General features: G+C 45.1%; 1 protein-coding gene across 1 annotated transcript in view; it reads left to right on the forward strand.

Annotated features, from left to right (window-relative positions):
* Positions 1 to 20,732: 20,732 nt before the first annotated feature.
* EFHC2 (EF-hand domain containing 2) overlaps positions 20,733 to 26,003 on the forward strand; it is a 57,190-nt gene continuing 51,919 nt past the window's right edge. Inside the window, exon 1 of the mRNA XM_030952648.1 lies at positions 20,733 to 20,815. Within this exon, the coding sequence (XP_030808508.1) occupies positions 20,774 to 20,815 (42 nt within the window). The 5' untranslated portion in view covers positions 20,733 to 20,773. The remainder of the gene's footprint in view (positions 20,816 to 26,003) is intronic.

A 26,003-nucleotide genomic window follows, 5' to 3' on the forward strand; every position in this document is an offset into this window, starting at 1 on the left:
TTTGTTTTCTGTTATTTTAATGGGATGATGTATTTCCTGAAATTATTTATTTTTGGTGAAAGAGGCATTGGGCAGTACATTTTAATTTAAGGTGAGATGCCAGCATGATCTTATTACTGAATTTTAAGAGGCCAGAATTTGGCTAAAACTTTGAAGTCTGTTTCTGCTTCAGCAGCCAGACTGAAAATTAAAATGTTGTAGTTAAAAGATAGAGCTGTCTCCCAGACTGAAGTGCATTTGTCATGAGGGCTTAAGAGGGGGACAGGCAAACAGTAAAATGCAGGAGTCAGGACTGTAATTCAGTAATTCTGCCTGTGCAGACTCCATAAATTACAGTGAATTCAGTAATGTGAATAAGCATCAGTAATACCTCCCCCTAACCTTTTGAAAATTGTTGGAAATCTCAAAGAATTACTGTAAAAATCAAACTTTTATGCTGTGCAGCTCCCTGGGGTCTGTAGGTGATAGTGGAAAAAGATAAATGTTCACCCAAACTAGAACAACATGACATTTTGGAAGAGAGATTGGGCACAAAAAAAAAAAAGAAAGAAAAGAAAGAAAAAAGGTTTGTTCACCCTAGGACTGTGCATGGACTGGGTGGGTGGTGGGGGAGAACAAGAGTCAAACCTTCCAGGGGAAGGAGGTGCCATCCTCCCTTGTTGGCAGCAGGTCTGAGGCAGTGTGGTGACATCCCAGTACTGGGACATGTGGGAGAGCTGGTGTTTCTTATCTTGGGGCAGTTTGGGAAGAGAGTCAGCTGACATTCATCAGGACCTGTAAGACCAGAAGCCAATTTTAATTAAGATAATCATGGGATGAGTGTGCACAAAACATCTGGTGCTGAACCCTTGGTTGTGTTTTGTCCCACATTGAAGCTTGAAGGCATCTAAATCTTGGAGTGCTGCAGGATGTAGCACAGAGGTGTAAGATGGGATTTGTGCTCACAGCCTGGGCTGGGCACAGCCCAGCAAACTCCAGCACAACTGGTGCCAGGCTTGGACTAGGAAATCTTGCTGGACCTAGGCTGACTCCAGCACATAGCTTGGGTAAACCAGTGCAGTGGTACAAATTTGCATAGTCCATGGATTCTGCACTCAGAGGTTTCTGCCTCCCTCACCCTCTCCCCTTTTCACAGTTCCTCAAGCAGTCTGTGTTCCTGCCTCCCTGCTGTAGTTTTGCCTGCCTTCTGTTTTTTCCACAGCTCCCAGGAACAGAGCACCACATCATACACTGAGCTGTGAAAAAGAGGAAATGCAGTGCTTCAAAATGAGGGGAAGCCACAAGTCAGCTCAGCTGTGGGATTTCCCAACAGCTCAACCTCTGGCTTAGCTCAGGGAAGCTGGAGGCCACATTCTGTTACCTTTTCCTGGCAAACCTCTCCTTCTTCCCAGACCAGTGCCCTACCTCCCAAACCATAAGGTGTTTTGGCATGAGATAACCTTGACACATTCTGGGGTGTATGGAGCATGGACAGGAAATTTGGTCTGGTCACCTCAAAGTTTCCTGAAGTCATTTGTGAACAGCTGAATGAGCTGCTTGAGGTGGGAATGCTCCAACAGTATGAAAGGAAAGCAGGTTACCCCAGGATATTTTGCTGCTCATTTGGTAGGATGCTTACCTGGGAACTGGAATATATTGTTATACATTCAGTCCTTCATAAGGCCTTTTTTTATTTCACCATCACACCACACCAATTCAAGTCCTTGTAGCCTTAATCTGTTAAAAAACCCATTTCTGCACATGTGGACTGTATATTTAAAAAAAAAACTTAATAGAAAATGTTAATCCACAAAGATAATTGAATATTGAACTATATGATTCCCATTCAATATAGATAATTTGAACTTTTGTCACAACAAGAGGCACTCAAACATTTGCCTTACACACTCATGGGACCTGGAGAATTAGGACCAATATATCTAGCATGGTTTGTAATTGAACATCTTATTTTCTTGAAGTATTAATTATGAAGTAGAGGTTATTCTGTTTTCTTGTGTGCTTAAGAGACACCAAATTCATACTGCAGCCAAATTTCAGATTTTTATTTACAGATTTCAAATCCTCTCCAGCGAGGCAATCAAATGCCTTGATAGCCTACATGTTGCTGAGACAGAAATCTAAGCCAAAATGCATCTGAATTAATCTGTAAATGTAAGAAAGCCCTACAGATGTGTGAAAGGAATGTTTGGAAATCAAGAGTTGCCAAATTGTATTTCAAAATCCACTTGGGCCAATAAAGAGGAAGAAGGAAAATTAACAGCAATAAGGGAGTCTATATTCTTAATGCTCTTATAACAATGTATAATTTAAAAACATTGAGAAGATGCCTTTCCCCAACATAATAATATTTTTTCTATTTATGTGGAACATAAATATATCATATGACATATGAGATCTAGTTTTCAAACGTAAAAGCTGAATTACATGCTTGCTTCTTCATATTTGTTTTGAGGCTGTGTGTGCAAGTACAGCCAGGCACGTGTTTCAGTGACTCACTGGTTTGTATGTGAAAGCCCAGGTACAACAAACCAGGGAAGGGATGCACAGGTCTTTCCTCTTTTTATGTTTTTACAGGAATTCTGGTTAGGTTTTGAGACCCTTGGCAGTCTGCACAGAGTCAGGGAACCAGGGAGTGCTCACAGTGGGGGAGTTAAAGGCAAGGCACAAGAAGAGGAATTTGTCTGTCAGAACATGAGTGTCAGGCTGGGTGCCCTGTATCCTGCTTATGTCCATGTTCTGGGGCAAACCTGCCTAACTGGGAATCACAGACTCACAGAATGGTTTGGGGTGGAGGGAATCTTAAAGGTGATCTCATTCCAACCCCCTGTCCTGGTCAGGCACACCTTCCACCAGGCCAGGTTGCTCAGAGCTCCATCCAGCCTGGCCTTGGACACTCCCAGGGATGAGACATCCACAGCTTCCTTGGGTAAACTGTGCCAGGGCCTCACCACCCTCACAGGGAAGAATCCTGCTAAGCTCTGATCTAAACCTGCTCTCAGTCAGTTTGAAGCCATCCCCCCTTGTCCTGCCACTCCATGCCCCTTCAAACAGCCTCAGACTTTTCCATAGGCTTCCTTTAGGGGAAACCTCAATTAGGTCACCCCAAAGCCTTCTCTTTTCCAAGCTGAACAATCCCAATTTTTCCTTGGCCTTTTGAACCCCATAGGCAGAGGTTGCAGGAGTCATGGTGGACTTGGAATTTTAAGGAACCCTGGAGTCATACTGCATATGACAGAAAACCCAGGCTGAGGTGCCTCAGGAGGAGCATGGTCAGCAGTTATGGAAATTTATCTGCCTGTTTGTACTCAGCCCTGGGAGACCTCACCTGGAATACCATGACCCTCCAGTTCAAGAGAGAGGCTGAGAAAGAAGAAAGGGTCCAGAGAAAAACACCTAAGGGTGTTTTTCTGAGGGGTCTAAAGCACCAGGACTACCAGGGGAGCTGAGGTTGTTCAGCTGGGGAAGGAAAGGCTGAGGGTGAATCTGAGGCAGCCACAGCCACCTGAAGGGGAGGCACAAAGGTGATGGAGCCAAACCCTTCCCAACGAGGGGCAGCAGCCACAAGAGCTGTGGCTTGGGAAAGTCACACTGGACATCAGGGAAAGATCTTCCAGCAGAAGGGTGGTGCTGCAGTGGACAGCTCACCCAGGGAGGCTGTGGGTGCTCCCTCCTCAGGAATTTACAGGATTTGGCTGAACAAAGCTGACCTGACACACAGCTCCTCCATCCTACTCCTGGGTTTAGCCTTGTGCTCCTTCACATCTGAACATGCAACAGAAACGTTTTCTGTGGCTGCTCTCTTCTTACTGTTCACACAGAGCAGGAAAAATAGATGCTGAGGGGGTGTGGCACTGCAATTAATTCCAGGTTTTCACTAAAAAAAAAAAAAAGAAAAAGAAAAAAGAAAATTTATTTATTTTCTCAGCATTGGAAAGGTTAGAGACCTACCAGGTTGTTTTTTTTTTTATGGTGATATAAGTATTGCTTTTAGAAAATTAAGATCCTCTGGTAGCTGACACACAGGAATTTGTGCACGTGTGTGGTTTGCTTGGAGCTGTTGCAGCAAATTCTTAAATATGGAACAGCCATAAAGAAAAGCATTTCTTTCTTTCTTTTTTTTTCAATAGGCACTCCTACACTAATTTAAAAATAGTAAACTGGGGCAAGGTAAGTATCACAGAGCCTGACGTGAAAAAAATACATCGATAGAAAATAAGGAATAGAATATGTGATGAAGATTGACACTCTAAGTAAAAAAAAAAAAAGGAGAGGGGAAAAAAATAACACAGAATAATGGAAGATGCAAAGTGATTAGGGAGCAGCAAGAGAGATGGGAATGGGAAGTTGGTGACAGATGAGGCTGATAAGGCAAAGGGCCTGAAGGAATTCCTCGCCCCAGTAATCACAAAGGGAGCAGAAGGCAATATCCCAGGAACTGGGATTTGTTTTCCTCAGGGAAGGAGGGAAAATGTCAAAAGGTTTTACTCTAGCACTGGAGTGGATAATAAGGCAATTAGTACTATTAAAAAGTTCTCAGAGCACCCAGACTGGAGTAATAAATCACATCCTAGGATTGTAAAGGGAGTGGGAGATGCTGGAAAGCTTTTGTGGGACAGTTGTGATAACTTACTGGAATGGGAATTACTGGGGACTGGTGAGTGTTTAATGAAGTTTGGGCATTTACAGATCTCTAAGCTTGACTGCACTTGACCTCAGGAGAAACCAGACACTGGTGACTCATGGCTGTGTAGATCTGTAAGTGACAACATGAATGTATTATTAAAAATACACAATTTTAACATACATGCCACAGGAGAAGTATGTAATACAAATTATTTGGAGTCTGCTGCACAAACGATTTGTGCAAATAATCTCTATTAATAGGATTTCTCAGTGCAAATCCTTTCTTGACAATAGGAGGAGAGCAATGGTATGCTTATGATCTACTTTTGCAAAGGGTTTCTGACGTTCCTACAATTTCAAATGGTGTTTTTCCCTACATTAGGGATATTAGAGAGGAAGTAACTGGTAACCTTCTGCAAAGCTCTGTAAATATGTGAACTATGCATTTTTTCATCCACAGGTTGAATAAGAAGGGAGAGGAATACAAATCCTTCAAATGCTATACCTACCCACACCTTCTTTTGGTCTCCACACCTTTGAACTGCTTGATGCACTTTAGAAAGAAACACAATTCCTTTATAATATGATTTAAATGCTGCCAATAAAAATAAAATAAAATAAAATAAAATAAAATAAAATAAAATAAAATAAAAATATTAGGCAAACTTCTGTGCTTGATATTGTGGGCTGTTTGAGCCCTGTGTTGCCCAGAGGAACAAGATCTTGTTATCCCCATCCATCCCAGGGGCTGGAGCTGTGGGGGCTGCCTGTGGTGGGGGTGGCAGGGCATGGACTGACAGCCCAGGCTCATCCTGCTCCCAGCCTGGAGCAGCCTGAGATGAAAAAGGGCTGAAGGAATGAGAGCAGGCAGGAGGAAGGCCACAAGCTGCAGAGGATGTTTAATTTACCTTCTCCTACAGCTGCATTCAGTTCCTTCCTTGGGGAGCACCACAGGGTCCTCTGTTCAAGGGAGAAATAAGGAAATAAGGAAATGGGATGGAAAAATCTGAACCTTTTGTGTGGAGCAGCCTCTGCAGAAAGTGTTTGGATAAACCAGTTCCTCTCCAGCTGGCAGGAGGAGTCAGCTGCCAGAAGATGCCAAGGAAAGGGGTGGACAAGATGCTTCCCAGGGTGCTTCCACAGCGCCCAGCACCAGCAGCACAGCCCTGACTGGGCTGGCCAGAGGAAACCAGAGAGGCAGGAGCCGTGGGAGCAACAGCCTGTGCAGAATAATCCCCACTGGGAAAATGAGAGCAGCCTTCAGGGCCACAAGGGTCACCCCATCTGCAGCAGCCACCCTGCCCAGTGCACTGACACTGCACCTGCCTGAGGGGCTCCTTCTGCAGGGCTTGCGCAGGCTCAGACCCCACAGGCGTCAGTGGGACAGGATCATCCCTGCAGGGGGACTGACAGAGCCTCAGAGATCCTGCAGTCCTCGTGTGGTTCAGGTGAAACCCTCAGAGATCCTGAAATCCTTGTGTGGTTCCCCACAGATCCTGTGTGACGGTGTTCACAGGGGTCCGAGGATGAGGGAAGAGATGAGGATCTGACTCCATGTTTCAGAAGGCTTGATTTATTATTTTATTATACATATTATATTAAAACTATACTAAAAGAATAGAAGAAAGGATTTCATCAGAAGGCTAGCTAATAATAGAAAAAGGAAGAATGATAACAAAGGTTTGTGTCTCAGACAGAGAGTCTGAGCCAGCTGTGATTGGCCATTAATTAGAAATAACTACATGAGACCAATCACAGATCCACCTGTTGCATTCCACAGCAGCAGATAACCATTGTTTACATTTTGATCCAGAGGCCTCTCAGCTTCTCAGGAGGAAAAATCCTAAGGAAAGTATTTTTCATAAAAGATGTCTGTGACAATCCTGCAATCCTGGTGTGGTTCAGGTGAAACCCTCAAAGATCCTGCAATCCTGGTGTGGTTCCCCAGGCTGGGGGAGCTGATGGGACCCAAGTGCAGCTGCACTGCAGAGGTCCCAGAGCTGCCAAGGCCACCCTTGACAGGACAGCTGGAGCTGGGACCTTGGGCAGGCCCTGCCCTGCTGCCCTCCTCCCCAGCTCCACATGGGCACCAGCTCATCCTCCATCACCCCCTCTGCTCTGCTCAGCACCTGCTGTGCCAGCTTGGATGTCCAAGCTCATCTTTGGTCGAGGTTCAACATTTAGGAAAATTAAAGACATCGCTGAATCCAGCTGGAATTGACCTGTGTGTGTCCAAGCAGGCACCATCCCCTGGGGTTTGTGCTCTGTGACCCACCTGAGTCCTTGCTTCACCTCGAGGTGTCAAGGACAATTCCTGCTTTTCCACACCATGCAACATGGACAAGACACAGCCATATCCCTGGTTTTTTGCAGCAGCTTCTCTCCATGTGTGGGACAGAACCCCTGAGGCTGGCAGGGACATCAGGAGCTCAGAGCAGATTTACCCCAAGGGACAACAGACACCCCAAAAAAGCTGGTTATGCAGTGGGAGGTAACACCAAAAACACAACGTGATCATCCCTAATTTCTAATTTTCCTAATTTCTAATAATCCCTGATTTTCCTAATTTGGGGACCAGTCCCCAAACTGCCTCACCTTTTTTCTGTGGTTGTTGTTATTTTAAAGGATTCAATATGTTTGCCTGCAGGTGTTTTCCCTCTTGAATTCTTGAGCTCCACCCCAAACAGTTCTCATCTTTCCCACCTGTGACTGTAGCTGCACCTCTCTAATCTGTGCAGAGACTTTCTGGGGGTTTTTCAGAGCCTGACTGGAGGTTACACAGCTGTGCTGTGCCAGAGCTGGGCTTTGGGTCCTTGCCTTGAGCACAGGCAGCTGAGCTCCCTGGGGAGGCCACAGAGACTGGGAGAGCAGCCCTGCACTGCCTGTGTTATGGGGTGGGGATTTGGGGAAAGACAACCAAGCCTGTAAAACCTTGGTTTGCTCCTCAGGTCACACAGATGGGTACTGCCCCAATTCTTATTGATTTGGGGGTGACAAGGCAACATCCACAGCTGTTACCCATCATTTTTGCTGCTCCTCAGGAGCTGTATGACATGCAAAACTGGTGTTTGCTGAGTGAAATTTGAGCACAAGTATTTCTTCAAGTTGCTGAAAGTTATACCATTCCTGTGCAATGTGTATTATTCTCAGTTTTGGGGCTGGGTTTCTTCCAGCCTGCTCAGCATTGGGAGACACACACAGCCTTGTTTTCTCCTTGCTTCTTCCTTGATCCCCTTCAGGACAAAGAACAGTGATGGACTTGATCTCCCCAGAGCCATTATCTAATCTGGAATGGTGGTGTGAGGTATCCACAGGCTCTGCATGGCTTTTCAAAGCCTGTCAGCCCTTCTCATGGATGAGCAGCAGTGCTGACTGATTCTGGATGTCAGAGAGGGCTCCTGTTCCTTGAAAAGCAGGCTCATTCTTCTTGCACAGAGCAAAAGGTGCTCTGTGCAAGAGGTTTCTTTCTGAAGAGAGGAGAAGACACACAGAGCCAGATGCACACAGCTGAAGTGGCAGCATCAGTCCCACCTCAATGAGAAAATGCTCCTGAGCGACTTCCAAAATCAGTATATTCTGGTTTTGCTGTTTATCTGCACTGCTTTTCCTGATTTCCAGCATTGTGAGAAGTAGGAAATCTGTGGTGTTATTACTCAGATTACCTAGTGTAACTTTCCTTGGCTCAGAAATCAGTGACTTAGGCCACTGCAAGTTCAGTAGGGGATCAGAGGCACCAGGCAGTTAAGGTCTCCCAACATTTTTGTTGGAACAAAATTGCAAACCTTTATATCACTGAAAGAATTTACAGATTGCACATGGCACTGGTAAATGAGAGTATCAATTTCATGTCTGACAGGTCACCTCCCAAAGGACTAAACCTGTGCTGCAGAGGGATAGAGATGGTTTTCAAATGGTCATTCCTGTCTCTTTCTTTTATGAAAACTGCCTATTTTGTGGCCAAGTGGCACAAAAGCAAAATAATTTGGAAGAGTTATTTTAAAGCTGAAATCAGGTTCTCAGAAAATCTGTCTCCCAGTCTTCCAGTAGGTACAAGGTTGTTATAAAGAGGATTATCATCACTTGCTCATCATGTCCATCAAAACAAGAACAAGAACAAATCAGCTTTGAAGTAAAGAAGATTTAGGGCAGCAAATACAGAAAACTTCCTAACGATGGGAACCATGCAGCACTGGAAGACATAACCCAGGAATGCCCTTATATACCCTTGACTAAAATCTGTATTGTTGCACAGAGGGATTTAAATCACTAAATCACAATGACATAAGAACCTTTAATCCTGGCATCTGCTATATTTGTAACTGGAATGTTTTTTCGGTCTTTTTTTATTTATTTTTTTTTATATCCTGTATTAGTATGCCAATGAATTGTATAAAACAATGAGTGGCATTTGCAGACTCTCACTGTGATCTAGAAAAGAGGTGGAGAAGAAACATTTGAAGGTGACACAAAGTTATCTGGGTTAGGCTGAGCCAATGGAGAGAAAAGAATTCCCAGAAGTTTTGTCCAGTCTGAGCATGAAGGCAGTGGAACAATAAAGCTGTGTTGGTTCTCATCTATGCAAAATCATGTCCAGCAGATTGAGTGACCTGAAGCCCTCTGCCCAGGGCTTGGTCCTAAATCACAGACAGCAAAGTCAGGGAAAGACTGGGAAATTCACCTGGAAGCTCAGTGTAAACCCGTGGTGAAATCCCAAACAGGATACTGGGGGGTATTTGGAGTGGAATAGAGAACAGGTTCAACGTGATGATATTTCAGTGCCATGAAGGTTTAGTGATTCCCTGGAATTGTGGAGCTGGTTCTGGTCAGCCTAATGCTCTACAGGACCTGCTCAGAAGAGCTGATTTAGCTTAAGGAGCTTACTCAGATCTCTCTGCAGACAGGAACAGGCTCTGGCTCTCTGCTAGGAGATATTTCAAGGATCTCATGGTGGGTGACTGTTCTCCAGCACCCTTCACAACAACCAGGGTTTCTCCTTCAAATAGTGGCAGCCCTTTCTCTATGAAGACACAGAAATGTAAGGCATGATTAATGAAAATTGTGAGAGAAGTTGGAAAAAAAAAACAAACAAATGAAAACTGAGGAAGCTGATTTACACAGGGAGCAATCAGAACTGTACAAGTTAAGAAAACCAAGAGCAGGCAGACCTGGCACTTCTGACTTTTTAATAGTAAGACAGCAAAACCCCCCAGTGACACAGAGGCAGAGGATGAGAAGAGAGGGAAGGCTGTTCCACACAATGAGGGGATGAAGCTTCACTGCCTTGACAGCCTTGCAGGATTAAAGAAAATATCATTCTCTCCTCAGCTGATGGGACACCCAGCAGCTGTGCTGGAAGGGCTGGAGCAGCCCCAGGGCTGGGGTTGCTGCATGTCACATCACAACTTCACTTAATGTTGAAGCTGGACTCTCATTCACCCCTCTTTCACCAACAAGCAGTTTAATCACTGGGTACCTCATCACACAGATTCTGTGTTTCTTCCCACCAGTCTGGCCCAGCTACCTCCAGAGACAAAATATCCCATCCTCTGGATATTCCTGTGATCTCCTCAGCCATTTTCGAGTGAGAACACAGTTGCCAGCTGTACAGAAGGAAAAGGGGACACAGGGAAAAGCCTGAACATGCACCTTGGAGCAAATGATGAGCCAGATTGCCATGAGTGAAAGGCCATCCATCCCCTCACCTTTCCAGGCTCCTGCCAGGCCATTACTGCAGGGACACACCAAGATATCCTGGGTGAGAAACAATGCACACACTCATTTACAACATCCCACTGGCCCTATTGTTTCTAATTCCCTGGATTTACAATTCCCTGCCTCTTTTAACAGACGCAATAGATTTGTCCCCTTCTAGTCTTCTTTAAAAAAGGCACTAAGCTTTCTGAGCTTCTCAGCATCATCTGATGATTTTCCTACCCATGGAGTAATTCTTCCCTTGTTTTCCCTTTTTGTTACTAAAAAAATACCCCAAAAGTGCCTTATTAGTATAAGCAAAGAATAGGAAAAGCATTTTATTTTGTGCTTTCTGATTTTGTCTCTGTGTGCTCATGCTGAGCTTTTTTTTTACATTCATTTTTAGATATCTGACCTAGTTTCTATGTTCTGTACTCTCCCTTCTTGCACTTGAGATCATAGAAGAGCTTGTGATTTCACAGATATCTCTGACTGCATTCCCTATCCTTTTTACACACTGGGATATTTTGTGATTCTGCTGCTACAGTATTTGTTTATTTATTTATTTATTTATTTTTAATGAACCATCAACTCATTCTGGAACTCCTTTCTTCCATGGATTTTATTCCCACAGGAATTTATCCTCTGTATCAAGTCTGCTGCCTTCAAGCCCTTTGCCTTGAGGTTGATGTTATCCTCCCCGCATTCCCTGAGGCTTACAAATCCTGTAACTCTCACTGACATTGTCCTTCACTTTCACTTTCCCAAGTTATTCCTCTCCCCTCCAGGACTCCACCCGGGAAGCTGCTGCCTGGTAAAATGTTGGTGACACCCACCAAGGGCTGTGCCCTACTTTATCAGGTCCCTCAGAACTAGGAGGGTGGTTAAAGACCCCCTCAAACCAATTAGCTCTGTTTCTTTGTTGGGTTTTATTTTTTTTCAAATGACTCTGCTACCTGCTCAAGAATGAGTCTCCCCTCTCTGAATTCCTTAGTTAGGGGTAAGAGGCAGAATGTAATGGATGTGATTTTCACTGCATTATTTCCTGCTACCATTTAGAGATCAGGTTTATCATGCTGCACACTCCCTGTCTGAGAAGGGATGTGTGTGTCTGCTTTTCCCTCGCCAGTTCCTATTTCTCCAGTTCAGTTCACTGCTTTCCACTTCTCCCTGCTGCCCACAGCCTCGTGCAGACCCTGCAGAGCATCCTGGTGGGAGGGGAGGGCAGAGCCCTGGCAGCCCCTGACCCTTCCTTGCTTCAGAGCTGCACAGAGCAGTGAGTGCCTCTTCACAAGCAAGACCTCTAAGGGAGATTACTTCACCCTTCCAAAAAGTCATATAAATTAGGCAGTAAAATTTTGCACAAACCAGCAGCCATGACTTGACTATCAGGACCACTTTATTTCCCATTTCTTTAATAGGCAGCTTTTCTTCTTGAACATAGACCGCTCAAAATTTGATGCTGAGATCACTCAGTCCAGTCTGATTCGATCTTGTCATCTTCACTATGAACTGTCCCTACAATTTGAAACAGAAACATCACAGCTACATTAAATACCAATAAAATCATGTGCAAATACAAAGATTAACTCATTCTAACTTGATTTTTCACAGCATGATCCTGTCCTCTTCATCCACATAAAAATTATTCAGCCGCAAAAGGCCCTTGAGCATAGCATGACATTTACAGCATCTCTGAGTGTTTCTTGTTTGTTTCTCATAAATTTCCTTTGGTAATAACTTAGTCACTCAGCAACACTCTACAGCACACACATACATTACATGATTATCTCATATTTTATACAACACACGTTAAAGTAATTAATTTTCCCTGGCAAATGTCATACCAGTTAGTTCATCGTTAGGAGCCAAATATTTGTGCAACCATTTGTTACAAATATATGCACAACCACAGAACACTTCAGCTCCCTGGTATTTATTAAGTGTAATTTAAAGGGACACTGTCGAGGCTGCTACAGTCTCAACTTTCAGGGTAGTTTTTGTTCCAGTTGAAATTCCCTTAAATATTGAACCTCTACTCATTTATTTATTTATTTGTGGACTAACCTTGCTACAGCATTTAGCACACAAAAATAAATAGGGTCTTGCTGTGGTGTGGAATGTGCTAGTGACCAGCAAATGTCTGGCATGGCAGAAGGGTTTCTTCTCTCTTCTTTATCCTTTCATTGACAGGATCTGGAGTTTGGCCCGTCTGTAAGGTAGAAACATAGCAAAATAGGTACCTCGTTCATCAAAAGAACTGATATTAATCACAAGCTCAAAATGAACTCCAGGTGAAGACATTTCTTTCTGTGCTATCACAGGTTGCCTCCAAACAAAGAGACAAAGCCCCACCAGGACAGCAGCTCTGATTTCAGTGGATGGAAGCCAAGTTAGCCATGAAGCATCAGGCTCAGTTGCCTTGAAAAATGTATTACAAGGCCATGAAACCACCTCTGATATATAGTGAAGTCTGCTTCTCCCATACCTGAAATTAGGTCTTACCCATACTCCTCACACACTGATACAAAAGCAAAGCCCTTCAAAGTGCATTTAGAGAGGGGAAGAGCAGCAGTGGAGCCGTGCAGAGAGAAATTGTGCTCAGAGACTCGGCAGGCTGAGGCAGACGTCTCCATTTGAGCTAACAGCCCAATAAATCCTATTCCCTGCAGATCACTTATTCTTCAGCACGTTCAATCAACAGGTTTGGAAAGGAGGACCCGACACTTTTCTCACTTATTTTGGCCTTCTATGAGAAAAGCAGCAGTGAAGAAAAGAAGCAGAACTAGTGGGAATGAGAAGAGCCAGGAAGAAGCACAAACCTAGGAAAGCACGAAGGCAGGGGAAGGAAATATTGAAAAGAAATATTGAGAAGACATAGCAGAGGAAAGCAGAGATGAGAGTAACTGGAGCAGTGCAGCACATTGGTGAGAGAGAGTTCTTTTAGGTTATTGTGCATTGCTGCTTTTTATTCAAGGAAGATGAACTCGGACTGGAACAGGCAGAGAAAAAAGCAGAGCTGGGAGTTCAGGAGAAACATGAACTATCACACAGGCAGCGTGCCAAAAAGTCTGCTTCACTAAACTTGGCCAAAAGCTGATGGGAGATGTGATTGCTATCTACCATTATGTAAGGAGAAGGCAGTGGATGGCAAAAAAAAAAGGATACATTATTCAAAGGACAATGCCAAAACAAGGATCAAAAGGATCTGTTTCCCAAGAGTGCCCTTAGGCTGGAAGTTAGAATAAAGTCCTAATCAGCAAAGGAATTAGGTTTGGGGTAAACCTCAGTTCCTAACCCATTCATAATTGACCAATGTCAGGCACTCTGGGGAAGCTGGTATTGACCAAGGCTTTTGATCCATACAGATGACCCAGCTACCATTAAGACAGAGCTTGATTAAGAAACGATTTCTGGTGTAGTGCCTGCAATTGCCAATATCTTGGTCTCTGTGACAGAGGGGATTACTGTCACTCCTGTTCTGCTATTATCCTGGCAGGCTTCACCAATTTTGAGACCACTTCTTGGAAACCCAAAATCCACTTGCTGCTTTGATAACTTATACTGCCTTAATTTTTTTTTCCTATGGACAATGAGCTATCATATCTGAAGGAGAACAGATGAATTCTCAAAGCAGCTTTGATCTGTCCTAGATCCTCAAAGCAGCCTGCAAGAATAGCTTGAAAGCTTTTTATTTAAAATAAGTGTCATTTCCTCCCCTCTCATTTTGATTGAAACAGATGACGAATGCAGGGCAAATTGTACTGTAAGCTTGATCGTGAAAGCAAGTATAATTCTAAACCAGCCTTGATCAATAGCAGTTTCTGGTAATTGACTGTAATCTATCTATCTATCTATCTATCTATCTATCTACTATCTATCTATCTATCTATCTATCTATCTATCTATGCCATGGGAATTTTAAATATGGCTGTTGGGTTTTTTTTTTTGTTGTTGTTGTTTTATCCATCAGCTACAAAGATGAAGCTTGAAAATGGAGGATGGGAGAAGAGGGAGGAATTGGTCAGTCATGCAGCCTCAGCTGATGGTGTATCCTCAAGGCAACTTGCAAGACTTGGGGAAATGCTGACAGGATTTTCCTAGGCAGAAGAGAGCAGACTGGTAAGTCTGGCTGAGCAGAGCCAGGGCTGGGGTTTCTTAGGGCTTGCATTGCCTCCTTGGCTGGATGAGAGAGTTTTCTTAATGAAGAGTCAGGCTACTGGCAAGTTACACCCCTGGTGGAAAGGAGGGAAGGTGAATTAACACTTCTGCTGAGCCAAACCCCTCAATTTTGTCAGAAAAGCAGTGTGAGAGGAAAGCCAGGAAATGTTTGACCTGCATAAGTTCAGTCCCATTAACATCCCAAACAGGTCAGGAATAAAGGAAGGAAAATAAGTCCAGTCAGGAGGGCAATAGCTGCTTCCCTCCTTTATTGTCCCCATGAGAGCAGCTCCCCATTCCTTCTGCAGGGTGTGACAGGGTCTGGGTGCTGCACCTGACTGACAGCAGCATTGCCCTGACTTCCACGGGACTGTCTGGGCTGTGACAGTCACTGTGCCTCCCTGCCTGGGGGCTCTGTGTTCCCAAGTGATTTGTCCTCACCCTAGAAGTGATGTTATCTGGAGGGAGGAAGGCTGCTTGGCTCTTGCAGAGGTGACACACAACTGGGAGGCCTCAGCTGCACTTTGACTGCCAAGCTCCATGTTCATACTTCATTCCCATCACTGTTAGGTGCCTTACTTACAAGTTTTTCCAACTCTTCCCATTTAAAACTGCACGCTATGTTAAATGCATGTCTATAGCTTAATTGAGAAAAAAAAATCGGCATTCTGCTCTGAATTAAATTAGAGGCTTTTCTGTCAGGTTCATTTTACCAGTGTGCCTGCATCTCAAATCAGCCCACATAAGGAGGGTGAGGAGGAACTGAACAGCTACTCCCTGATGCAGATCTCACTGAATATATGCAGCGGGGGCAACTCAAAGGTATCTACCAGGCCCAGAATATTTCTCTTTTCCTATACTTTCAGAAGTGTGGGGGACTTAGGGAAGTGGCCCCTCACAGTCTCCTGACTTCCATGACACGGAAGTCAGGCTGATTGCAAATATCCCCTGAGAAGCTCACACCTTATGTAAAGGAGCTGGGTATCAGATGAGTAGGAACTTCAAAACACTTCAAAAACTGGCTCAGCAAAGTGGAACTTGCCCGCTGAGCTTGTTCTGTGAGACAGAGCACTTCTGTCAAGTTTCCAGAGGCTGAGGAGTTTGTGGGATGGGGTGATGGGGTGAGGGCACAAGGACAGGAAAACCAGCCTATGCAGGGCCCCTCACACCCAGGCTGTGCCAGGCAGGCAGCACCTGTGGGGATACTGTGCCTGCATCCCTCATCCCTGCCCAATACCTCTGTCCCCAAAGAGCATGGCACATCTCATGTGGGAACCCAGAACATCCCTCTGGCTGTCCAGGATGGCCAAGACCCCTGCCAGGGGGCTCAGAAGCCCTGGCATGGAGCCCAAAACACCTGTGGGTTTGATTATGACCCGTGGAGCAAATTACCAACCTTATATGAAGATCAGCAAGCCCCAGACTAATAGTGAAGTTATCACGGGGTGAAAAAGTAGATTTTGGGGTTTCTGGAATGGGGGTTCAGGAAGCAAGATGGAGGGACCTGGGCATGTCCAGCCTTTCTCCTGCTTCTTCTTGGCCTCCATCTTCTGCTGTGATGTTGGCACTTTTGGATTGGTTTAGAGTAGAAGCTCACTGTCTAACACAGGTGATAGGTATTGGAAAGTAATTGTAAACATTGTACACGTAGTTTTTAGTATAAAGACATAACACTGCCCTGGGGGCAGGCAGAGTGCCTGGAACTGTCCTGCTGGATGGACCTCGGCAGGGCAGGAGAAAATTTTTTATAGATAAAGAACAATAAACAACCTTGAGACCGAGAAATGAAGAGCTCTGACTCCTTCTTCAAGCACTGGGGCTGGGAAAAGAGACTTTTAAGATTCTTGGGGTCACAGCCACCTGAAAGATCCCGAGAATCTCATTGGGGCTCATGTGCAATGTGCCTCGGTAGAACAGGCTGAATTGGAGCAATTGCCCATGGAAAGGTCATTCCAGCTAAGGAAACCTTCCAGTGAGACCCAAATGGCTCTAACTGTTTTCTGGTCTCCTCTCCCCCATGGCATTGTCAGGAGGAAAAGGTTCCAGGCCATGAGATGTGGAAATTCACCCTTTTCACTTTGCCTCCCTGGGACAGGGGGCAGCTGCAGGACTGATGCACCAAGTATCCCTGTGGTTCATGGCCAGCACAGATCCATGGCCCCAAAGGTGCTGGATTTTCCCTCTGTGGGCTGTCTGGAGCACTCCACAGCTGTGATCTCAGCATTGTTTTCTGGCCATGAAGAATTATCTTCATGGGCTACATGTTCATTGCCTGGTAAAAACAAAATGAATGAGGTGACAGAAGACACAGGAAAACAAATAATCTGTATTTTTAAGGCTGTTCACTGAAGGTAGCAGCTGACCCACAGTGAACAGCCACACTGGGGTTTGCCCTCCTTTCCTCACACAAGCTGGCCACAGGCAGGGCTGTGTCTGATTCCCCTGATCCAATCCCCTCCCTGACTTCTGCAATGCCTCTCACAGCATCCAATATTTTTCTAAGACAGGCCTAAGAAAAAGAGTATTAATATGTTGTAATTTTCCATTCTTAATTTCCGGTACCTAATTAAGTGTATGCCACGGCTCAATTTTGGTTCAGGTTTTAGTGTGCTGTATGATGATCCATGTAGAACCATAATTCACTTTAAACTGGGAAGCCTGGGAACAATCTGATTTTGGGCAGCACAGCCTTAACATGGCCTGTAAAACCAGTCCCAGGAAAAGGATAAGTCACACATATGACAGAAGCAGAGACATCTTCACAGACAAGCAGCACTAAATTATGCTGATTTTAGTCTAACCTTCCTGGTTTTCTCTTTTTTTTTCTAAATTTTCCTGTTCTAAACTGACAGAACTTGGTCAGACCTGGCCTTCCACTCAGACAAATGGACTAAGTCTGGAGCCTGCAGCACTTGGTCAGATTGAAAGCCAATATATATATATATATTTTATTTAATTAAGCCTCTTTGGAAAGTTTTGAGGGGCTCACTTTACAATTTGTACTCCCCTACTCATTTCAAGTTTGCCAGTAAAATTCAATCTCAAAGAGACTATAATAGCTGTCTTTTTATCACAAAGACAGCATTTTCCATTTTTCCCCAGCTTTAGCTTCCCTCCTGCTTTCTCTCTCCTTTGAACTGTACAACTAATGCAGTCCTATGTACATCCACCACTATCATCTGCAGAGCAGTCAGAACACATGGTTAATTTACCACTGCCAACTGCTTACTGTTGTCATTAACAATCTTCATTTAATAAAAAGCTTTTATCAAAATTGGTTTTCCTGGAGTACTTTCATTTTTCCTAGAAAAGGCATTAAAATTAATTTGTTTTCACTCAGTTTGTACTACTGAGTGAATACAGCAAGGAACAAAAAAGATAAACATGTGAGAGAAACCCCAAAGAGAAGGTAATGCAGAAAGAAGCAATTGTGTTCTAAAGTAGATTATTATTTTTTTTTTTCATTTGAAAGAAAACAAAATAATTGAAGACTGGTAGAAAACATCAAATTGCAGAGGTGTTTTGGTGCACAAGGAAGATGCTCCCCTTCTCCACAGCCCCCTGTGGCTCCTTTACTGGGGGAGGCAGAGGTGCAGAAAGATTTGACCTGAGGGTTTGGGGACAATTCACAGGATTTTCTGCTGGAAATGCACTGGACTCTACCGACACTCTGCATTTCACTGACCTTCCTTTGCATGCTTTTCACATGCAGCCTCTGCCCCTACTGCCTGAAACTCTGGAGCAACAGTTTATTATCGATATCAGAGGGAATATTAAGACATTTCAACCACCCTGTTATGCAATGAGCCACAAAAACTAAACAGGAGATACCAATTCCTTCCTTCCTTCCTTCCTTCCTTCCTTCCTTCCTTCCTTCCTTCCTTCCTTCCTTCCTTCCTTCCTTCCTTCCTTCCTTCCTTCCTTCCTTCCTTCCTTCCTTCCTCCCTTCCTCCCTTCCTCCCTTCCTCCCTTCCTCCCTTCCTCCCTTCCTCCCTTCCTCCCTTCCTCCCTTCCCTTCCCTCCCTTCCCTTCCTCCCCTTCCCTCCCCTCCCCTTCCCTCCCCTTCTCCCTTCCCTTCCCTTCCCTTCCCTTCCCTTCCCTTCCCTTCCCTTCCCTTCCCTTCCCTTCCCTTCCCTTCCCTTCCCCTCCCTTCCCCTTCCCTTCCCTTCCGGCAAAAAAACCCCACCCCAAGACAACAAAACAACCCCAAAATAATTTCCCCATAAATGACAGTTTTGGAAATTGGAACATTTTTGGCAAAATTCCAATTCAGAGAGTGAATTCTGCACAAATGCTCCCTGGGGACTGGATGGGGGGTCTCTCCCAGGCTTGCTCAGACTGAGCACATCTCCCATGCTGTTCCACGAGGCTCTGTTTGGGGGAGGAGGGATGACACATTATGGGAATTTCATGGTCTGATGCATCATAGAGTATGAAATATGGCAGGGGAGACCCACTCCATCCATGAGAATACATCCAGCAGCTGAAGTACAGCTCCTCTGAGACAGGGTGATGGCAGATCAGAACTGGAATATTTTGGTTTAAGCTATTTTATCCATGAACTAATTTTTCTGTAAAAAGCAATCTAATTAAAAAAAAAAACCCATATTAATGAACAGCTTTATGAAAAATGGAGGAACATAACATAGCATGGTTGCTGTTCTCTGGAACTGGCTTTCGAAGTGATCTGGAATGCATCTTCCCTTATTAACAAGGAAAATGTTACTTCCATTAAAGAAAAACAACCCTTCCCCCCACCAGCCATCCGTGAGAAACTCTCACTGTATTTTCTGTTTGAAATTTAAATTTCTGTGTAATACCGCCCACAGTATGAAATGAATGTGATTAAAATGATGGTTTCTCTAATTTTCAATTAAAATATATTTTAAGTGTTTACCTTTCCACACTAAATGCAAATGCAGATGTGTGGCACAGCACTGGGAAACCAGAAGGTGGAAACCCACTGACCCAGTTTCCCTATCCCAGTGGACTAAAATGCAAAAATCCAAACAAAAAGCTGTAAAAACATCCCCCCAGCCTGACAGGGCCCCAGAGTAAAATGTGCTGTGTAAAAGTCACAAAACGAAAAACATTAAAAATTAATTGGTGCAGAAAATGGCAAATGTGGTGGGATTTGTCCCATCTGTGACCCCAGTTCCAGAGGTATTTGGGGGGCTCCATGTCCAGCAGAGTCACTGCTCCTCACCAGGTGAGGTAAATTTTCACAGAATCCTTTAGGCTGGAAAAGACCTCTGAGACTGAGTCTGACTTGTGACCAAACTCCACCGCGTCACGCAGCCCATGGACCTGAGTGCCACATCCAGCCTTTCCTCACACACCTCCAGGGATGATGCCTCCCTGGGCAGCCCATTCCAGCGTCTCACACCCTTTCCATGAAAAAATTCCTTCTGATGTCCAGCCTAAACCTCCCCTGGCACTGCTTTAGACCACGTCCTCTCCTCCTGTCACTTGTTCCCTGGGAGAGGAGCCTGGCTCCCACCTGGCCATGGCCTCCTGTCAGGAGTTGTGGGGGGCCATAAGGTCACCCTTGAGCCTCCTTTTCCCTAAATTTCTCATGATCAAAACGGCCATTAATCCTGAAAAACTGAAGAAATTGATTTAGTGTGGGCTGTTGTTGGATACGTTAATATGTATTTGGCATTCAGTAAATAACGATGTGTAATAAATATTATATATGTTATAAATATATTTTATGTATTATATTTATACATGATGTGTTTTAATATTATAATAAAAACTATATAAATTATATATACATATAATATTTAGATCTATTTCTATAATTATACATATTAATTATATATATATATATATATATATATATATATAAGAATGGATTTATTTCTACTTTGCTACTGCTGACTCTGGGCCCACCCTGAGGCACCCCCTGCACTTGGTGGGGCTTTTGTGGAGGAAAGCCAGGACCTGCCTGCATCTCCCTGGAGCAAATCCCGGCATGAGGGTTCGGGAGGAGGGCACGGGATGAGCGGTTTGGGATGGAGCGGGTCGGGATGAGGGTTCGGGATGAGCAGTTCGGGATAAGGATTCGATATGAAGGCTCGGGATGAGGGTTCGGGATGAGAGGCTCGGGATTAGGATTCGATATGAAGGCTCGGGATGAGGGTTCAGGATGAGGGTTCGGGATTAGGATTCGATATGAAGGTTCGGGATCAGGGCGCCCCCGCCCTCGCCCCGCGCCTGTCCCCGCCCCGTGACGTCACGGCCGCATGACGTCAGCGCCGCGCGGTCTCCGCGCAGCGGCGGTTGAGGAGCGGCCATGGCGCTGCCGCTGCTGCCCGGCTTCTCCCGCCGCCGCAACGTGAGTGACCGCCCGGGCCACCTCCCGCCCGCCCTCCTGCCCTGCCCCGGGGCCGCGGGGGCCGTGCCGGAGGCGGTCCCGGGCGTGGCGGGGCCGTTCCTGCCGGCCCCGGAGGTGGAGGCGCCCCTGGGTGCGCTGAGCTCCCCGGCCTCAGCGGCGGCGTCAGGGTGCTGTGCGGCAGGACAAGACAGATGAGGCCAGAGATGCGCCAGGGCAGGTTTAGGCTGCACACCAGGAGGAGTTTCTGCACAGAAAGGCTGATTAGACATTGGAATGGGCTGCCCGGGGAGGTGGTGCAGTCACCGTCCCTGGAGGTGTTCAAGGAAAGGCTGGACGTGGCACTCAGGGCCATGGGCTGGGTGACACGGTGCTGATCCTGGATGTGGCACTCCGGGCCATGGTCTGGGTGACACAGTGCTGATCCTGGATGTGGCACTCAGGGCCACGGTCTGGGTGACACGGTGCTGATCCTGGATGTGGCACTCAGGGCCATGGTCTGGGTGACACGGTGCTGATCCTGGATGTGGCACTCAGGGCCATGGGCTGGGTGACACGGTGGTGATTGGTCACGGGTTGGACTCAAATCATCTCAAAGATCTTTTCCGTCCTCACTGATTCTGTGATCTGGCAACTGCTTTGGGGCAGTTTGAGCTCTTGGTGCAGCTCTAATGGAACAAAACAGGGAGAGACAGATACTCTCTACATAAGTAACCAAAAAGGCTTTGCCAGAGAGGGCAGTGACAGAAATGCTGATGTGCTGTTTCAAGGTTTCCCATACTATTAATGCAGGCTAAATGGACAAGATGGTAATTTTATCACAGCAAACGTAAGAGAAGGCTGCCATCACTACTTCAAAATTTTTCATCAAAAGTAGCTAGGAATTCACTGAACGCACTCTAATATGAAGCAGTGCAGGGGGCAGAGCAGAATTCTTGCACAGCAGTCCAGCTGGTGCCTTCAGGAAGCAAATGAAACCGTGTATTTTAATGATCTTCATAGTGTTAAAATACCTGGAAGGGAATCTGCCATTTTCACACTACAGACATGTGGTCAAGGTTGCTCACAGAACATGTCAATACCCCATTGCTGGAGGTGTTCAAGGCCAGGTCAGGTGCAGCTCTGAGCAATCTGCCCTAGAGGAAGGTGTCCCTACCCATGAAAAGGGGGTTGGAGCTGAATGATCTCTAAGGTCTCTTACAGCACAGGCCATTTTATGATTCTATGATAGACACAAGGCAGGTAGACACAAAGCTGCCCAGGTACAGGGAGCATGAAGCTGTGTGAAATATGTGGACTCCCAGCCTCACTCTGTGTGCAGCACTGCACAGGTGTGTGCAAACACAGGACCTCTTGCAAGCCCAGCCTGTGAGGATCTTTCATCTTCTTCCCTGGAAACAGCTGGATGCTGTTGTTTTGGAAGGGCTATAAAAAAAGGTCTGGTGGTGAATACTCAGTCTCTTGCTGAATTGAGATTTGTTTTGTTGAGGATTGGTTGTGTGTGCCACTCTTGAGGTGGCTGCTGAGTGGGTGTGTCAGCAGCACTGGGATAGGTGTGTGCCATTGGTACCTGCTGGCTGGAAGGAGAATAGCTCAGCTCAGGGATATCTGTGGCTTTATTGTTCTCCAAACTTCAATTTAACTTGATTGATTTAATTTAACTGCATGCTTGGGAAGAGTTCCTAACAGTGTTGAACACTCCATGCTGAAGTGCATGCAGTGAGTATCTTATGAAAACTAAAGGTGTGAAAGCTGTCACAAAGTGCCACGAGACAACATTATAAAACCATGGTTAGGCCTTTGTTAGGGCTCCAGATTGCTCTTTTTGTCAGTCCTTCAGACAGTGGGGTTAATAATGACAACTCACCTCCACAAATGAGAAGCTGAAAATAACATATTTAAAGGAGAAAAAAGGTGTCACTGCTATAGATAAATTGAAAAGGAAGGAAATGTTTCCACCTTTCAGGACTGTGAGCATCACCATCAATACCTCTTATTGCACAGAAACAACAGTGGCAAAGCATTCCCTGAAGAAGGATGCACAGGGGACAGGTTCCTATCAGCCCTTGGTTTATAATTATGGGTATTAATTCCATTCATTGCTGTTCAAGCTCCTAGTGAAATTCTCTTGTCTCTGCTCCTAATGCTTCCACCTGCCTCATCTGTAGACCCACAAAAGGCATGAAAGGGAAGTACATGTGTGTTCTGTCTACCTTGGATGTGTTTAATAAGGTGGCTGGGTGGCTTCCAGAAAATCAGAGCTTTAAGGTAGTGTTCAAAACCAAAATTACAGTAGTTTGTGTACACAGAAGTCCATTCATCAAAAAACCCCATCCATCTCTTTTAAAACAGAAGTCCAAAGATCAGCTGCTCATCAGCAGTGTCCGTGTTTTTTGTTTGTGAGTGATGAGGAAATCTAACAATACAGGTATTTTGAGCACATGGTGGAAACACAGCATACAAAAGATTTGCTTTATTACTGCAAGAAAAAGTTTGTGCATTTGGAGCCTGGACTGGTTACAACACAAGTACTCCCTTTATTAATGCTCATCATCTGCCTCCTGTTCTCAACGGCAGCTGCTCCTTCTGACAGTGGGTTGATGTCCTTGCCTGTGACAGCAGCTAAGGAGGAGGGTGGCAAACACAGATTCATGTGGGTCAGATTTGCCAAGTGCTGGCTGACCAGTGCATTCTCTTGCCTGCTGTTTGAAATCCCTCTCAGAGAGGAAATTCTGTGCAACAATTCTCCTTGGCATTTCTTAGAGAATTGGACAATAAGTTTATAGATCTCAGGGGGAAACTACATCCTTGAAAAACTGCAGAAAGTTCTGTTGCAAACTTCAGTGGCACAGCAGAAATTCCACATCTTCCTTGTTTATTGCAGCAGTTTGGGATTGCCCTCAACTGTGCTACTGTGGCTGTCTCTATGTTTCGTGCCTGAAATATTTTCTGCTGCTCTGTAACCCACAAAACAGGACATTAGTTTTTCTTGACCAAGAACATTTCCCAAGCTCTTTATAAGTAATTGTGTCTGCTGTCCTTTTCCTGGCCATCTTTCCCTGAACCTGTTCCACTACCTCCTGCCCCTCGGCCCTGCTCCCCCAGATCTGTCTGTTCACAACCCCCAAACCTGAATCTTCCTGTAGCTGCCCCTTGTGGCTGCATTTTGGGCCCTTTCCTTTATCCATCCATTGTCTTCTCCCAGGCAGTAAGAGCAGGCCAGAATCATAGGATGGTTTGGGCTGGAAGAAACCTTTAAAGGTCATCAAGTCCATGAGCAGAACACCTTCTGCTAGATCGGGTTACTCAGGGCAACCTGACCTTGAATATTTCCAGGAATGGGGCATCCACAACCTCTCTGGGCAACCTGTCTCATTCTTTCACCACCCTCATTGTTAAAAATTTCCTCCTCATACCTAGCCTACATCAGCTCTTTTTTCACTTAAAGCTATAATCCCTTGTCCTGTTGCAACAGGCTCTGCTAAAAAAGTCTGTCCCTTTTATTCTTATAGTCCCCCTTAAAGAAAGGCCGCAGTAAGGTCTCCCTGGATGCTTCTCTTCTCTGGGCTGAATAACCCCAACTCTCTCACCCTGTCCTTACAGGAGAGGTGCTCTAGCCTCTGCTAATTTTTCTGGAGCTGCTCTGGACCTGCTGAAATAGATCCATGCCTTTCCTGTACTGATCCACACTATTGGTGTTGATGCAGCTTGTTTTGTGATGTTTTAGTGTGGCACCAGAGTTGCTGGCAACAATGTCTTAGGGTGTTCCTCTTTTTCCATTTCCACTTAACCCCTGAACATCCTGAGACCTCTGCAGCAAGCAGGGGGTGATAAAATAATTGCAAATCAGTCTCATGAATTTGACTGGCACAGTGTGTAGCATTTGCATTTATTTCTATCACTTAGCGGAAGCAGCCAGGAGACTTTATCAGCAGCCTAGAATAATTCAGAAGTGACACAGTTCCTCCTGATACAGGGTGTGAGCAGGACATCCAGGGTGCAGCTGCTGTTCTCAAGGTGGGAATTACAGATGGATACTGGGTACAGAACTGTGCTGCCACTCCTGCCGTGGCTCCCTGTGGGACTGAGTTAAAAATGTGGCTTCTGAGAGCTCACTGAGGGCTCTCCCATCACTGCAGCTGCTGTGCTGGAAGATTTCCAGCTGTGTTTGGTTCAGCTGGAATGTGCAGCTCCCTGGGGAGTTTGCTGTGACTCCATTCCTGAGCAAGATGGAGCGAGCACGAGGCAGCGTTCCCTGAGGACTGCAGGGGCTGAGTGTGCAGAGCCAAGAGCTGCAGTCAGAGAACCCTGACCTTTGTATTAGTCACTACTGAGTGGATCCTCAATATTTTTCTGGCTCACCACACAGAAAATGTCCAGCTTTGTTCAGCAGATCCACAGCCTGTTCAGTTGAGCTGCATTAGCACAGCAGACACATTCAAACTCTTTCCCTGCTCTCTGAAAGCTTTCTGTTAGAAGTCATTCAGTGTGGAAGTGGCATGGTGTTCTGTCACTATTTTAGGCCAGATGTGGTCTGAGTTCATTAGCTAAAGTTTCCCAAATGTGATTTTTCCCTTTTGTGATCCTCAGCTTTGACTAATCTTTTTTTTTTAACTTTCTATTTTTGTTGTTGTTGTTCTGGGTTTTTTATGTTTGGGGTTTTTTTTCTTGGTTTTGTTTTTAAAGGAATAGCTGTACAGATTTTGAGAAAAGATGGTTTTGTCTATGGATCTAGGTGCTTTTTGGAAGAAGGGATAAGTAATTATGTGATTAGAAATCTAAAATAGTCTTTTGGTCAAACCCTAAAAAGTTACAGGAATGACACAAAAGATTCTTAACAGAATTGAAGCTTTTCATCATGTATTTTTCATATCAAAATTTAAGGGTGTTGTGCTTTTAGCCCTAAGTTCTGGAAATTCCAGCAGGATCATTCTTGGATTACTTTGATGAACACTTTGCCATACTTTTGCTGATAAACCCCAAACACATATGAACAGCAAATGCTTCTAGAAGTTTTGAGGACATGAAAAGCTTTCCTTTGCTCAGGAAAACTGCCACCCTCACTGTGCTTTGCTAACTGTGCCTTTCTCCCTAACACATGGTCTGGTAATAGAGGGAAAATAATTAAATACTTGCTGTACCAGAAAGTGGATCTGTTCTGTAGCACCTTCAGTATAAATCAGATGTTTCT

The sequence above is a fragment of the Camarhynchus parvulus genome, chromosome 1 (genome assembly GCF_901933205.1).
Source record: "Camarhynchus parvulus chromosome 1, STF_HiC, whole genome shotgun sequence".
Lineage (NCBI taxonomy): Eukaryota > Metazoa > Chordata > Aves > Passeriformes > Thraupidae > Camarhynchus > Camarhynchus parvulus.